The sequence below is a fragment of the Argiope bruennichi genome, chromosome 2 (assembly GCF_947563725.1).
Source record: "Argiope bruennichi chromosome 2, qqArgBrue1.1, whole genome shotgun sequence".
Taxonomy (NCBI): Eukaryota; Metazoa; Arthropoda; class Arachnida; order Araneae; family Araneidae; genus Argiope; species Argiope bruennichi.
In genome coordinates, this window is record NC_079152.1 from 59058418 (window position 1) to 59074538 (window position 16121).

General features: G+C 25.4%; 1 protein-coding gene across 1 annotated transcript in view; it reads right to left on the reverse strand.

Annotated features, from left to right (window-relative positions):
- Positions 1-16121, reverse strand: part of LOC129961944 (angiogenic factor with G patch and FHA domains 1-like) — a 95494-nt gene that overhangs the window by 56738 nt on the left and 22635 nt on the right. Inside the window, exons 11-15 of the mRNA XM_056075589.1 lie at positions 12289-12390; positions 10662-10812; positions 8232-8323; positions 4695-4819; positions 4043-4142 (exon numbers count right to left, since the gene is read on the reverse strand). Of these exons, the coding sequence (XP_055931564.1) occupies positions 4043-4142; positions 4695-4819; positions 8232-8323; positions 10662-10812; positions 12289-12390 (570 nt within the window). The remainder of the gene's footprint in view (positions 1-4042; positions 4143-4694; positions 4820-8231; positions 8324-10661; positions 10813-12288; positions 12391-16121) is intronic.

Below are 16121 nucleotides of genomic sequence, written 5' to 3' on the forward strand. Positions count from 1 at the left end.
TTAAGTACTTTTATATCAGTCAAATTTCATTGACTGAAGAAAAAAATATATATTCTATTCTAAAAGTGTTCTTATATGATTTAAAATGGTTTCATTTTAAACAATTCTCAAAAAAGAGGTGAAAATTAAATTTGAACTTAACAATTTGTCTTTTTTATTAAATCTGAATTCATTTTGCAATGACCTTTGAGCTCGCAAACACTACTAATAATTGTTTTTCAAGAATCAGCCACCACAAAATAAAGTTTTTTAAAAAATCCTCACATTTGCTTTCTACGAGTTTTTCTTTTTTTTTTCTACAGAAAATCGACCATAATGATACCATTTGAAATTTTAGAGTAACATTTTTAGATTTAAATCCTTTTCGTTCCACGAATTCTGATTGATAGGAAAATACTAATATGCAATTCTTGACATCTCTGTTTCTTTCTACAAAATCAACTCTTTTAAAAAATTATGTGGATATTGAATTCAAATTTTTACTAGACATTCCTTTCTATATCACATATATTTTAGAGGTCTTATTAAAATTTCGTACAAATGGAAAAAATATATATTATTCTAAATTAGCCATTTTTTAAGGTTTACTCATGACCCAATTAATCTATTATAATGTTTAACAATTCATTTTATAGGTGCCCTTGTAATAACTAAAAAGTATTATTTTAACATTTCTCTTCCATATTAATATATTGCTATTAAATGCGAAAAACCGGTGTTCCAACTTACATACTCTCTCCACCCCTTATTTGATGACATATCTGGATGCAAGCTTAGATGCTTGTTTTAGATAACTATTTCAATAATAAAATTGCTGTTACATATTTTTTCTATATTTTTAATATATATATATATATATTCCATATTCAAATATTCCATAACTATTATCTTACAAAAATTATTTTTGCTTTACCTTAAAATTCAAAAAAATTATCTCTTTGATGATATTAGTTTCGTTTCTGTGCAAATGTTTTCTTTATTTTAATTATTTTTCCTTCTTTATTTCCCCATTAAAACACTTTTGATAGAAGCCCTTTTACAAATGTTAAAATTAATATTTAAAAAATTGCTTTTTTTGAGGAGGGGGACATGAATTGTGAAGTAGAATTTCCATTTCACTTTGATTCCCTGTCATATACACTTTTTAATTAGAACTCACAATAGTTTATAGTACAATGATTCAATTTAAGTCATGTCTTTCAGTCGTATCAAATAACAAAGTGAAATTTTAAAAGGTTGCATTCCATATTAATTGCTTAACAGCCTTAAAAAAATTTAATAATCTGTGTGAAAAAGCTGATCACCAAAAGCTGCTAGTGTGTCTCTCTCCAAATATATAAAACCTTAGTAAGTACCCTATTACTACAGCTGAAAAAGTCTATGAATAAAGGATACAAATAAAATTTGCCTGAGTAAAAATAGGGATGAGAAAATATTTCAATCAGCGTGAAGAGATAGGCTAGAATTGGCAAAAATTTATCCATTTTTTTTAATAATTGCTTATGTCGGTTAAAAAAGATAGAGAATGCAAATTTCTTTTTAAAAAAGCTGCACATTTCTTTAAAAAAATAAACTGGAATTGTTGGAAACCACGCATAAAAGTTTTAAAGCATCTACAGCAATTAGCAATTTTTTTACTTAAGAGTGCCATTATTCTTAATCATGCGTTATCACTCAAACCACCAAGTTTGAAAAATTATTTTAAAAATTCAAAGTTGAAACAATTGAAAACTTGCGAACTTTAGCAAAGACTCGATTTTGAAATAATAATAATTTACTTGAAAAGTAGAAATTCTGCGATTCTAAGCATTTAACAACTGCATCAAACTTGATTGCTGATATACAAGAAATGGCAACATTACTATGAACTGCATAAGCAGATACAATTAACATCATTTCTAAATCACATTTATGATTTAAATTTGAATTTCATAATTTTAGTCCCAATATTCTGTTCTAAATATTACAAATTTTAAAAAATTACAGTAGTTAATGTATGTCACAGAATTGTCACATACATGAGATTCGTTTCTTTAATTAAAGTATTAAGCAATTATTGCAAACAATTTACAAACATGTGATAAGATAACTTCAACTGCTAAATAATGATATCATTTTAGATTTCATAAAGAGTCTTGCAGAAACAAAAAACAGACTTTATATAGTTAAGTAAAGTAAAATAAGCAATTATTTGGCATAAACAGTAATGTTTGTCTTGTGAATGTGGCTTTATATGAATTAACTACTTTGATTATGATACTTGACTGCTGACTACTTTGATTATGATACTTGACTGCTGACTACTTTGATTATGATTTATGATATGCACAAAACTATAAAATATTCTGACAATTTAAACAGAAAACTTCATTTGATCAATTCAACAAATACATTTTCTTTCCGGTTTAAGATGAATTTTTCAAAATGCTATCTAAGTGTTGAAAAATTAATTACCATAAACCAATAAACTTTTAAACCATAGTCAAGTATTTATTCAGGTGATTTAAAAAAGAGATAGCAAGTTATAATGTGCAAACATGCATTAGAATACCATTAATTAACCAAGTGAAGTTGCCATATAGATAATTTTTTTTAAAATAAAAGTTATGAATTCCATATCTATCAACTTAAAAAGTTTTCAAACTCAGAAAAATAAATCTGAAATTGAGAAAAAAAATTAAATATACTAAATATCAGTAAAGGATTAGTTAAAAAAATGCTATCAAGAAATTAAAGGATTAAAAACATATTGTTTTTTTTTTATTATTATTTTAATTTTAAACTAACCAAATAAATGGAACTATCAGTGTAGTTTATTATATCTAATTCAGAGTTTTTCAAGTCACCAAACTAAGTTTTAAATAATAAAAGACAATATTTCATATCAGAGGATGAAAAAGATGATCACTTACTAATTAATTTTGATTTTGCTTGAATTGAAAGTACAATTATAATGTAAACAAAATTATACAAGTAATCTAACAGAATCACATTGCATTGAGACATTTAGTAAATTTTTCCTTCTACAGATGTACAACCAATTCCAAAATTAAATTGGAGTAAGACAATTGATATAAGTTTCAGCTGATCCAAAGAGCACTTTATCTTCCTAAAAACGCTATTGCTCTCAATCATACAGACTTGTCAAAAATTAGCAGACAAATGCCCATTAAAAAGGAGACATATAAAAATGTGTTTGTTGAAACTTCCAAATAAATCAATAAACAGGATTTTTAATATTAATAGCATGTAATAAGTTTCTTCTACATAATTTTGTGAATAATAATACAAACTTAACATAAGCATACTTAATAACTAAATTTTTAGAAAACCATTCATTTTTTTAAATTCAGATTTATTATTTTAATTCAAACAACATGCTATTGAATATATAATACGAGGTAGTAAAGGTATATGGAATCATAGCATATTTTGTATGTGGAATAAGAAAGCAAATTATTGGCAATGTACAATCAGACATCAGGTGACATAGATGTGGTGATGATATGCTCTATTTAATCTATAGAACTGCTAAACGACTGGTATAAAAATTATGGAGCTGGCACCCAATGACTCACTCATTTACCAGGGCAAGAACAATCATAGATTATTTGTATTTACTTTGTGATATTGTTGTAATTTTCAGTTTCTTGTTTCTAATTGTTGTTTAAAATTTTAAAAATTGTTGAATAAAATTCTTTGTTTCTTATTGTATGGAGTCATATGTGATATTCGACACTAGAAATCCACCATTTAGATAATTATATCAGATGATTTGACTCCAATAGAGATATTAATTAGAACACTGTACAGAAGAGGAGTAAATCTGCAATAAATACCAGGACTTAAATGCCTATCATAATTTTAATTTAAAAAATATATTGTTAAGGAAATTATGAATATCAAATTATGCTTATGAAATTCAGTTAAAATTGCAGTGAATAAGTTTGCCATCAGAGATTGTTAGTCTTAGATAAAAAGCAGAAATATATAATTTTCTTCCATTAAAAATATAAAATTTTTAAATAATTCAAATACTTACCGGGTCTAAAATTCCAGAGTTTTTCAGCCCCAATGAATCACCTTCTTTCCAACCTAACTTTTTAAGCATTTGGTAGCCTTTGTTGAGTTCTGGCATGAATCTGTGAAATATATACATTACAGTGAAGTGTTATAAATATTTTCTTTAGTTATTATTTGAATTCATATGTTACAAATTGTCACTTTAAAATTTTTTATTAATATTTTATGTGTATTTACAAAAATTTTTCATTAACTTGTTTCCTAACTTCTGAATTCATGCAATTACCTTTGATTCTTAAAATTATGTTAAAAACAAATGTATTTCAGAATATTTCAGAATGGTGATAATCATAATATTCTACAAGATCCAGCCTAAACCTACATCAAAATTCATATGCAAATGAAAGGTTATTTATGAGAATAAAAACATTATTTATAAAATATTATTGCTTGCAAACGTTTTAAAATATTTAAAAATTAAGTTTAATATCATTTTCATCTAATTACAATTTTTTTACATTCATCTGCAACAAAAACCTAACTGATTTTTATTTTGATAGAAAAAATTATGAGAAAGTTTGAGAAAAGTGGCTATATTTGAAGATTGACAGTTTTATACATTGTATTTTTGAAATTGCACAATTGCAATTACGAACATAAATTTTACTTACATATCCACCGATGCCACTTCAGTTTTTTCATAAGGATTCTCACTGCCAATTGTTTTACGTCTAATTTCAGCTTTATCTTCATATCCAGAAGAAATGCAGTTTTTATCATCACAATATTCCATCCCCTATAACATTTATTTTATTTTCAAAAAATGAATTTCAATCAATTAACAAAATTTTAAAAATACTTTCCAGAATTTGCTTCTTTTAACTGCTGTTACAAATTTATAAATATGATTTATGACTTTTTTTTTTTTTTTCAAATCCAGATGTTTTATTTCACCTTTAAAAAAGTACTATTATTAATTATTTAGTAACATAACTAAATTTTAACATGTAAAATTTAATCTGTATCAACATATTTTTTATCTTAAAATATATAAAAGTCTGGGCCTATTTAAAAAGAAAACACAACAAAACATTATTTACTAATAATTTATTAATTCTAAAAAAGGAATTTATCATAATCATGTGAAAAATATATTAATGAATTTCATTAATAAAATGCCAAAACCACAGGAAAAATATAACTGTGCATGTCCAGTAACACATAATTGCATACTATTTCATGGCAAGGTATAAAATTGTGTGCTAATTTTTGTTCCTATAAAGAACATGCAATAAATTTCAGCATTTATGCAGTAAGTTTGATTTATATTATGTGAACATGAAAAGATTTCATTAAAATTCTTAAATCATGAATCATGCTGATTCAACAGGGATCTTGATTATGTTTAATTTCAGTTAAATCATTTAAATTAAATGTCTATGATTCCATCATATTGTTAAGACATTAAAGGTGTGATATTTTAGTTGTCTTAGAATGTTCTATATGTTGTAAACATGGACCATTGTCAGAGAACAGTCTAGACATCATAGAGATATTAAAATTCAAATATCTGGTTCATTCATCTTTCAACTGTAACTTCACATTCCTATTTATTTTATAAATTACACAGATATTAAACATAAATTCTCTTCTCCAGTTTTCAATAATAGAAGAAAATCAAGCGATGAAATATTTGTTAAAACAATGAAAAATGCTTGAATGTCAGGGGACAATTTATGTAACTGTTGTTGGAAATTAGACAAGAAAAATTAATCGCCAAAAGTAAGGGGGGGGGGGGGAAGTAGTGTGATTATTGAATTTACATAATTGAAAACATAATTTTTAAAATTTTAAAATGACATAAAAATTGTTTTTATGCTGTAATATTTTCAGAAATTAAGATGGTAAACATTAAAATTTCGCTAAATTTTATCAAATTACAATTCTAATAAAAATTTCAAAAATGGTCCAAAGATTCACAATTCTACCCATTAAAGTATATAAGTGCCAAATTTGGTAATTTTATGTCAAATGGTTTAACCTGTAGAATACCAACACACACATTCATTTTTATTAGCAGTAGAGATTTTTTTTATTGAAATTAACCTTTTCTTAAGTTATGAGTTTTCTTTCTTTCTTTCTCCCCCCCCCCCCGCAAGGTCCAGTTTCGAGCAAAAATAAATGCTTCCAAAAAAAAAAAAAAAAAAAAAAACTTTTAAGAAATGAGCTGTATTTGGCATTTGCTTTTAATGCTGCTCATTAAAGGAAAGTTTGCATTGTGCAAATATAAAGAAAAAGAAGAAAAATTAGCACACATACAAATTAATATGGGTTAATGTAACAAGTCAAACTAAAATTCTGTTCTATATATTCTGACTGCATTAAAATCATATAAAGTCCAAGGAAATATAAATAAATATTAATTATTATGCACTAAGCAATTTTATTTAGAATATACACTAAATAAAAAAAAAGTCTGTAATTTGCATATACACTATCATCAATAATAAAATTTGTAATTTTGCTAATATACTATATCAGATAAAAATCACTGCTTTACGTAAATGTGCATCTAAATTTTTTTTTAATTACCAATGTTTAATTTGAAATGAAAATGTCAGTAAATTTGGATAAAAGCAAATGTATGGAAAGCCAGTCATTCAAGATATTGAAGGTTGGGGGAGATCTAATTAACCAGAAATTCTTAAACCACGAATTCTTAAAATCTGTTTATTTCAGAAATCAGAACAATTTTAGAAACTATATTAAAAAGCATTTACAAAATGTATTTTTAAAATTAAAATGTTTTAAACAATAACAACAAAAAAAATGAAAAGAAATATGATGGCCCTTTATAAATAAAGTTTATCACAGCTCGTATTATTTATATTTAATTTAATCAAATATTTGCTGACTTTTGAATTAAGTAATATTATAAGAAAACTGTCATAGTTTTCTGTGTTTACAGGAAAATTATTCTATAATACATATTCAGATTCTCCCCATGCCAGTACAGAAAACAGTACAGAGAAATATGAAAAAATGGTTTTTACAATACTTATATATTTACTGTAAAACAATATGATTTATCATTACCTCAATAGCTACTTTATAAAGGAAATAAACATAAAATTAATTATTGTGTTTTACACCAGATCAGTTTCAATATCACATTAAAATAAAGTTACAAAAAATAACTGGCTTCAAAAATTTCATCAGCTGAGTAAATTTTCTTTCAAGTGGATACTTTGATTGTTCTCTTATTTTTCTCCTTAAATGAGACTAAAATTAATATTAAAAAAGACCGCACTAGAAGAGTTTGTTCTACTTCTTGCTTTCTTCAAGTAAAAAAGTAATGCAGACATAGCTGCAGCAAACAGATAATTAAGTTTCCAATAGCTTAAAGTGTGAAGGAAATATATTAGATTAGATATAGGTATCAAATTAATACTGCTCTTTTTAAAATAAAAATTTAAATTACAAAGTTTGTCACATTATGATAATGGAAAGTATTATTATGATAATGGAAACTATTTGAATGTTTAAAAAAATCTATAAAAAGAAATTAAATTTGAAATCTCAACACAGCATTGATTAAAGGTCTAAAAAAACTATTTCCATTTTGAAAAATAATGAAAGCAATATCAAATAAATGGTTTGATGGTATTTGCTTAAAGAAATGATTTAGATGTCTAAAAAAAAAAGATTTGAGTAAAAGAAGTTCAGGCTAAGATTCAATCATGTTATTCAAGGTACAAAAATTTTTGTAACACATACTTCTTGAAAAGGGTAAAATTTTTGACTCTGTACTAATTACTTCCTTAATAAAGTCGTAGGATTTCAATTAATTTCTTATAAATATATAATTTTTGCTAATACCAACACTAATTTTACGGCAATATTCTCTCTGCATTATCTTGCAAAAGCAAATAAATAAAATAACATACAATCACATCTAAATTAACATAAATTCACATTTAAAAAAAGAAATAATTACTTTTCAAAATGCAAATGTAAATTCATTCATCCAGCAATTTAATATTACATCATAAAAAAATTTAACTATGAAATCATTCCCGCAGTAGTTACATTCATAAAGGAACAATTTTACATTTAGAATAAAACATCGGTAGAAATTTTAATACTGCAGCATCATTTTACTACAATCTCTTTCATATATTTATAGTATTTAATTGAAGAAAACTCACTGCAAGGCCATATTTTTTCTTCAATCTCTTCATTTCTTGTCTTCTTTCCTTCTCTTTCTCTTTTTTTGTTTTAAAAACTGGAGTCGCTTTAACTAAATATATATATATATAAAAATTGTCATGTAATATAAAATACACATAATGAGAAATTTTTATGAACAATTTTAAAATTTTAATTAATATGAACAATTTAAAAATATTTTTATTATTTTTATTTAAAGACGTGCTGTTTTAACATTCATGCCTTTAAATAAAAATAATTCAAATGTAACAAAACAAAATTACATCATAATTCATAACATTGAAAAATTTTGGATGCTATGATATGAATGGATTATGAATATTTTGAAACAGTTTGTCACATAGAACTCAGTATAATAGTTATTGTAAGCGATTACAAAAATAAAATGGATGAGGAACCAGTTCAGTGTTTTCTAATTACAAGTAAGTAAAAGCAAAAGCTAAACACAATATTAAATAGTATAAAGGAAATTATGAATTCTTTCCTACATTTATCAATAAATATTATAAGTAATATAATATAAAATAATTCTTTCCAGCATTTATCAATAAATGCTATAATTTTATGTATCCTATGTTTTTTCACCAATTCTGTAAGGTCTTGGATGACTAAGATGATTGCCAGGAATATGAGTTGCGTATAATTCCAAGAAATCGCCTATGCATAAACTGATATTTCTAATTCCCTCAACAAAGTATTTTTAAGAATCAAATAATAATAGATATTAAAGTAATATTGCTTTAATAGCATTATAACTCATCAGTTTATTGCATATATAAACCTTCCAAGTGGAATAAAGTCTTGCGACTCCACAATGCCATTAAAAATGAAACTGTTTCGGTAAATTGTCTTCTAACTGGACATTGTTTTTCAAGGTACTATTACTTCACCTTCTTATTCCTCATATAAACTACAGAAATAAAAAGCAAAGTCCTTCTTCCTATCCTTCAACAATGGAAAAATATCAAGCAAGCATATGTTTGATGAAACAATGAAAAAATTTAAATTTCATAGTAATATTACATAATTTTTAATATTGTAGAAATTTATGTACAAAATTAATTCAAAAAATTGTTAAAATGCAGAAAATTTTCATTGCACTTAAATGGATATCATTAAAAATAAATTCTGAATTTTAAAATGGTTTTACAAAAGCCTTTTGAGCAACAATATTCTTAGAATATAATGAAGGAAAGTGCCAAATGCGTGCTTAATTCTTAAAAATCTTTCTGCTATACCATTCTATTATCTGAAATATATTTGTAACAAATATAGTAACTTTAAATCAAATAGTCTGGCTTAAAGAGCACTAGCGAACAAATATTAAAGTCTTCTGTATCAGTATTAAAAAATTGCCAATTATTTTATCTCTGTTATAAATTATTAATCAAGTTATCAGTTGAGAACTGCACTCCATTATAGCTTATTTTTTGAACTGTTGTACAAAAGACAGTCTATAAAAATTTAACAAATTTTGCTTACATTAAGGTTTATAAAAAATTTTATTGTAAGAAAATATTTCAGTCCTAGTACCATTTTATTAGTTTGAAAAATACTTTAATGAAAGGTGGTTTGTATTGAATATCAAATATATTTAATAAATATGAGTCAAGTTGGGAAAAACTATGAAATGAAAATTAGACAAATTAGGAAGTTCCTACGTAATTTATGTAAATGAGATGAAATTTAATCAAAAGTTATAATATTTTATAAAAATTACTAACATTAAAATTTAGTAACTATTTTTATATTAGGCAATGTTTATTAATATTTTTGTAAATTTTAACTGAAACTTTTGTTAGTCTTCCCTAATTATAGTTAAGTAAGTTGTAAGTCAACATTACTATTTTCTTTATATTTATTTTTCTTCTCTGATTCACAACACTGCAACAAGTAATGGTTCTGTCTATGCATGGAAAACAATCATTATTTAGTATTATTCATTGTTAGCTTAGTCATAAATGTTTCTATTTTTGGTCATTCAACTTACCAAAGGGATTTTTTTTCACTATTTTTAATCTTATCTTTCATTTGTTTTGGTTTTATAGCAGATTATCTGACTTCAAAGAAAATGATAGGAATAATTGCAAAAAAAAAATTTTGAGTGTGATGTTAATACATTAAATATGTTTGATATATATATTAAATATATATATATATATATATAATATATATAAATTAATAAATAAATTAATATAAATATATATATATATTAATTATATATATTAATTTATATATTAATATATATATTATATTATTATATTATATATATATTATATTATATATATATATATATATTATATTATATATTAATATATATATTAATTTATATCAGGCTATAAAGTAAAAATTTGGTACAAAGAAAAATACATTCAAAAATTAAAAAGAAAGAAAAAAACTTCATTTACCTTCTTTTGAAGATAATTCAGCTATTACTTGACCTGGTTCACACTGATCACAAGTTTCATAGCCTTCATGAATATGTATTAAAAGTTTACAAGAACCAAATGCTATTTTATCACCATGACTTAAAACCAGGGGCTTACTTTTCTGTTTAGGCTGGGGAATGTAAAGAAATAAATGTAAATAATATATAAAAAAATCTTACAAAATTTTTTACATATTATAAGGATTATAATTTTGATGCAATCAAAAATTCCTCAAATGAATAAATAAAAAAAGCAACATTTTAAAAGATATATTAATCATACATTTTTTTTTATTTTTTTTTACTTTTGAGATCATTACAGTATTAAAACTATAAAAAAAACCCTTCATATACAATAATTATATACATATAAAAAAACTTCATATACAATAATTAATTAATAAAATATATGAAAAAGTACAGAATGTTAACTCTTAAGTAAGAAAAAGAATTCATAAAAAAGCCTTAAACTAATGATTAATTCAAAAATTTCCTCATAAAATCATAATGTTTTATTTTAATAAATTTTTAACAAATTATGAGAGAGAAAAATATGTTCATTTTTAAGTTAAAATACTGTATTATTCATATATTACAGTTACTTATAATTAAAAAATGCTCAAATAACTTAAGTAGATTGCAATGCTTTTTTTTAACAAAAAAGTCTAAAATAAAAAATATATATAAGCTTTTAATTTTATTATTGTTGTTTTCTTTTCTTAATAATTTATTTTTTCAGGGACAATTTAATATGTGGCATAGTATTAACTGTCAAATGTTAAAAAAGAAACTATAGAACCTACAAGTGGAAATTCATTATTTTTATGAGTATTGATAATTATAGTTAATTTATTCAATAAAATATATTTTAATACAAAAATAATATAAGTTTTGCATTTAATTTTCAATTTCATTTAAATATAGCTAAATATATGCAGAACAAGGTATTGATTTTATTCACTACTTATGAAGTGCTTATTACCAGATAACAACAGCAATATTATATGCATAGAATTCCATAAAAACTCATAATTTCTAATTAAATTTATCCTAAATGTCTTTGTTTCATAATATTTCTATTTTTTTAAATATTGTAAAATATTTCATGCCCAATAAGAACACTTCATCTCGGGTAATCAATTATTTTCTCCAATATAGTATTAAAAACAATCTTTATTCAGATAAGGATCATCAAACACCAATGGAAAATAATGATTAGAATATTCTAGCTGACCAGCGTGATTCTGCTTTGTAAACTCTCATTAAATCTGGCAATAATACAAGTTTTTGAATTCATTATTAATTAATTGCCTTAAATTATAATAAATTGTTTGAATCTTTTGTACAAAAAAATATATCCAGGTAAACGTTAATGAGATTAAAAGGTCATCGCCAGACAGCCTTGGTTTATTTATTCATTTTGTATTGAGAAATAATGCCTTGATATAAGACCTTGATTAATCAGTAGTTTCATTTTCATTTGTAAACAAAATCTTATACCTCATATTTCTTAATTGGTCTTCTGTTTCCTCTAAGTTAATTTTGATGCAAATCATTTGAATGTACTCAAGACTTAACATACAGATTACTTAATACTTTAAAATTACCTCAGAAAGTCTGACTTCATTTACAAAGGTTCCATTTTGGCTTCCTAAATCTTCAATGCTGTACTTCCACGATTCATTATCAAATGTTATTTCCGCATGCACCTGAAAATGTTTAGAAAGAAGAATATTTAGTAATTTAAAACAGAATTGTTTCTTCTTCAGAACTATAATGGAAAAAAAGTAATTTCAAAAATTTTAGGAACACATACAGTGGGTAAAAAAAGTTTCCGTACGGAAGACTAAAATAAAAATAAAGTAGCATAATTTCTAATCTTTGCTTTTTATCTCTATAAATTACTTATATATTGTTAATATGAATCTTTAAAAGGGAGTTTCACAATAAATTTCTCTTTTTTACAAAACTTAGCAAGTCTGTTTGCAATTTTTAAGATAAATGACGAAGTATCATGCAAAAAAAATTTCCGTACGCAGTACGCAGATTCCTCCTGGCGTGCTCTACAACTAATCCACAGTAAATATTCGAAGTTTGATGGTTTGTCAGAGTGAAGAATACGACATAACAACAGTTGTTTAATTCCAATGTTTCGCTGATCGTCTTAAAATGAAAATTCAGAAATCCATTCGAGAGTTAATGATTCGGTTGCGAAAAAAATGGAGTATTTATGAAAAAAAATCAGTGAAATGGCTTACAAACCAAAGTCTACAGTGCAGTATATTATTGAAAGATACCGTGATGTGTACACATTTGAGGATAGAGATCAATCCGGAAGAACTCCGAAGTTAAATCACTTGCATAAAAGAAATAGCCTGTGTAAGGTGCAAGATAATCCCTCGGATTAGTGCGCCTCAACTTGCAACTGATTTAATGGTTAATTACAACATTAAATTCGCATCTTAAATTGTGAGAAATGTCATTTAAAAAAAGGTTATAATTGTGGTGGGGCCCGTAAGAAGCCTGTTATAAGTTTCTACTACAGAAAAAGAGTCTCGAATTTACAAAGAAGCATATAAGCAAGCCTTTATCTTTTTGGGAATCAGTCCTTTTTAGAGATGAATCAAAATTTAATATCCGTGGGTCAGATGATCGAGTTATGATCTGGAGGGAATCAAAACAGCATATGTTACTTAAGAATTAATGTGGAACTGTGAATCACGGTGATGGTTGGAATATGGTATGGGGGTGTATAAGTGTTGCTGGTGTTGGATATTTATGTTTTATAAATGGAAATATGGATAGGTACATACATTTTGACATTCTAAAACAAAATGTTTTAACCAATGCAGAAAAACTGTCCCTTGGAATGGATTTTACTTTTCAACAGGACAACGGTCTCTAAGATTTGTCAAGAGTAATGTCTCTATAATGTTAAAAAACAGCTTCATAGCCCTCCCCAGTCTCCCCATTTAATCCTTATAGGGCATTTATTGGAAGAAATCGGTCGTGAACTAAAAACATATGGCACAACGAACAAGGTTGAACTCAAAAGGGTCATTCAAGACATTTGGAATAGTATTTCTCCAGAAACAGCAACAAAAAACTGATGGAAATTATGCCACAATATTTGAGAGAAGTGATAAAGGCCAAAGGAAGACCTACCGATCATTAAATGCAAGTTGGTCAGCATGAAAAAGGTTTTTCATGTACCATATAAATACCGTACGGAAACTTTTTTGCTCCTTATTAGTGGCATTTTTTTATTCTTTCAATTTAAGTATTTAATTTTCTTCAGAGTTTTTCCTTTATAATATTCATAAATAATAAATGAATTTTAAAATTTTCATTTTCGTAACAAAATATTTTGTGCCCAAAATCATAACTGCGTACGGAAACTTTTTTTACCCACTGTATAAACAGCATACTAAATAAACATATTTTTCACAGTATCAGATACATTAATATAAGCCATCACATCACACCACCTTTTCACATAGGAATGTAATTAGACTCGCTTTTTTATGTTGTTAAACCACGTAAAAGTTGTAAATTGACCATTTCGTACAACCAAAAAACTCTAATGAGAAAATTAAAAAACAATTCAAATTTTTGGGCATATCAGTTTTTAATTATTTTTTAACGTATAATGGGCAGAAAGTGGCCATTTAGATTATAATGTGCATAGAAAAATAATCCATACTAATAAAATTGCTATCTTATGCACTAGAAATTGATGAATTGCAAATTTTTAAATGTTCATCGAATATGTGTTGATGAAAAAACTGTTAGGTTATTTGAAATATTATCTGCTAACGTTAGCTTTTTTTTTTATTTTGAACGAGAATTGAATAAAATTAAAATGAAATCTACGATCGCAAATTTCAAGTTATCATCATGTGAGAACATTATTATTTTTAAGTCATTAACCAGTTTAAAACGGTTTGAAACAATCATGGAACTTTTCTATCGGTCTCTCTCTCTCTCTCTCTCTCCCTATATATATATATATATATATATATATATATATATATATATATATATATATATATATATATATATATATATATATATATATATATATATATATATATATATATATATATATATATATATATATATAAGCATTATTTTATGTGAAGTAGGATGCAGTTTTGAAGACAGTGAAGAGACTTTTTATCTTTTTAAATTCTTTTTAATCCATCGGGAAAGCATAATTATTTACAAGCAAAGACGCGGTCATTGCCCGTCCGCCACAGCGCGGCACAAAGCAGAAGTGGGGAAGAAGGGACGAAATAAATTATCCCTCGTCTTATATAACTTTATATTTTGATAGGGAAAATATTTCTTCATAGTGCTAATATATTAATAAGATTCTGATAGGGATTTCCCACGCATGTCAATCACATGTAAGAGAAACACATGGATCTTTTAAGAAATAATGTGCTTACTGGACATTTTTTACCCTTTCACGCCGAGCGTGTGAAAGTGTCGGCGTTTAGCCGATTCAGCAATTTTATAAAGTTTCGCTTGGATTAATTAAATAGAGAAAGTGGAATTGGATCACGAAATAAAAGAATGAACTTACTATGGGCTAAATTAAGATAAAAGCTTGGAAATTAATTAAATTGAAATTAAGAATTTAAAATATCATTACATATATATATTTAAACTTTCATTTTCAATTTTTCTAGCTGGCAAACTAAGTTTTGGAGATCGACCAATTTTGAGATGAAATAACAGCTAATATGTCATAGTTCTACGTCAACCTTTTAAAAATGCATCTGCTGTCAAAGAAGCATATGTAATAATAAAGTAATACTAGTAAAAGCAAGTCAACCTTTTTATAAAGCATCTGCTTTCAAAGAAGCATACATAATAATAATACAATACTGGTAAAAGCAGGTAAAAAATATATGCGATTAATAGATGATGATGAAAATTGTCATTTATGCTTTATTCATTGCCTACGCGATTTTCAGCTTCAAAACTCCCCTAACCAAAACAACATCATGTTCTCACAGTATAAAAAACATGGCTTTTTTTTTTTTTTTTCTTGAATACGTAATATACAAATAGAGTAGTATTACCGTCAAACTATTCAAACTAAAAATTTTAATGAATTTCCCCGTTTTAGACCTTCCGGAGTCTAAAAAATACATTTGAAAAGAATTATGTATGTCTATCTGTAAACATAATAACAAAGAATTCTTTGAATAAGACGGATGAAATTTGGTATGTGATCTTTACACTAAATTTACACATTAAATTTTGAAGAAATCCATCCAGACGAAGTCTATCTGTCCGGCTGTTCGAGTACAACTGAACACGATAACTTAAACAAAAAGAAAGGCAACAACTTGGTTAAATGAAAATTAGCACACAGTTTTAGAATCTGAAGTATAAATCCATATAAAATTTTGAATCAAATATATCAAAA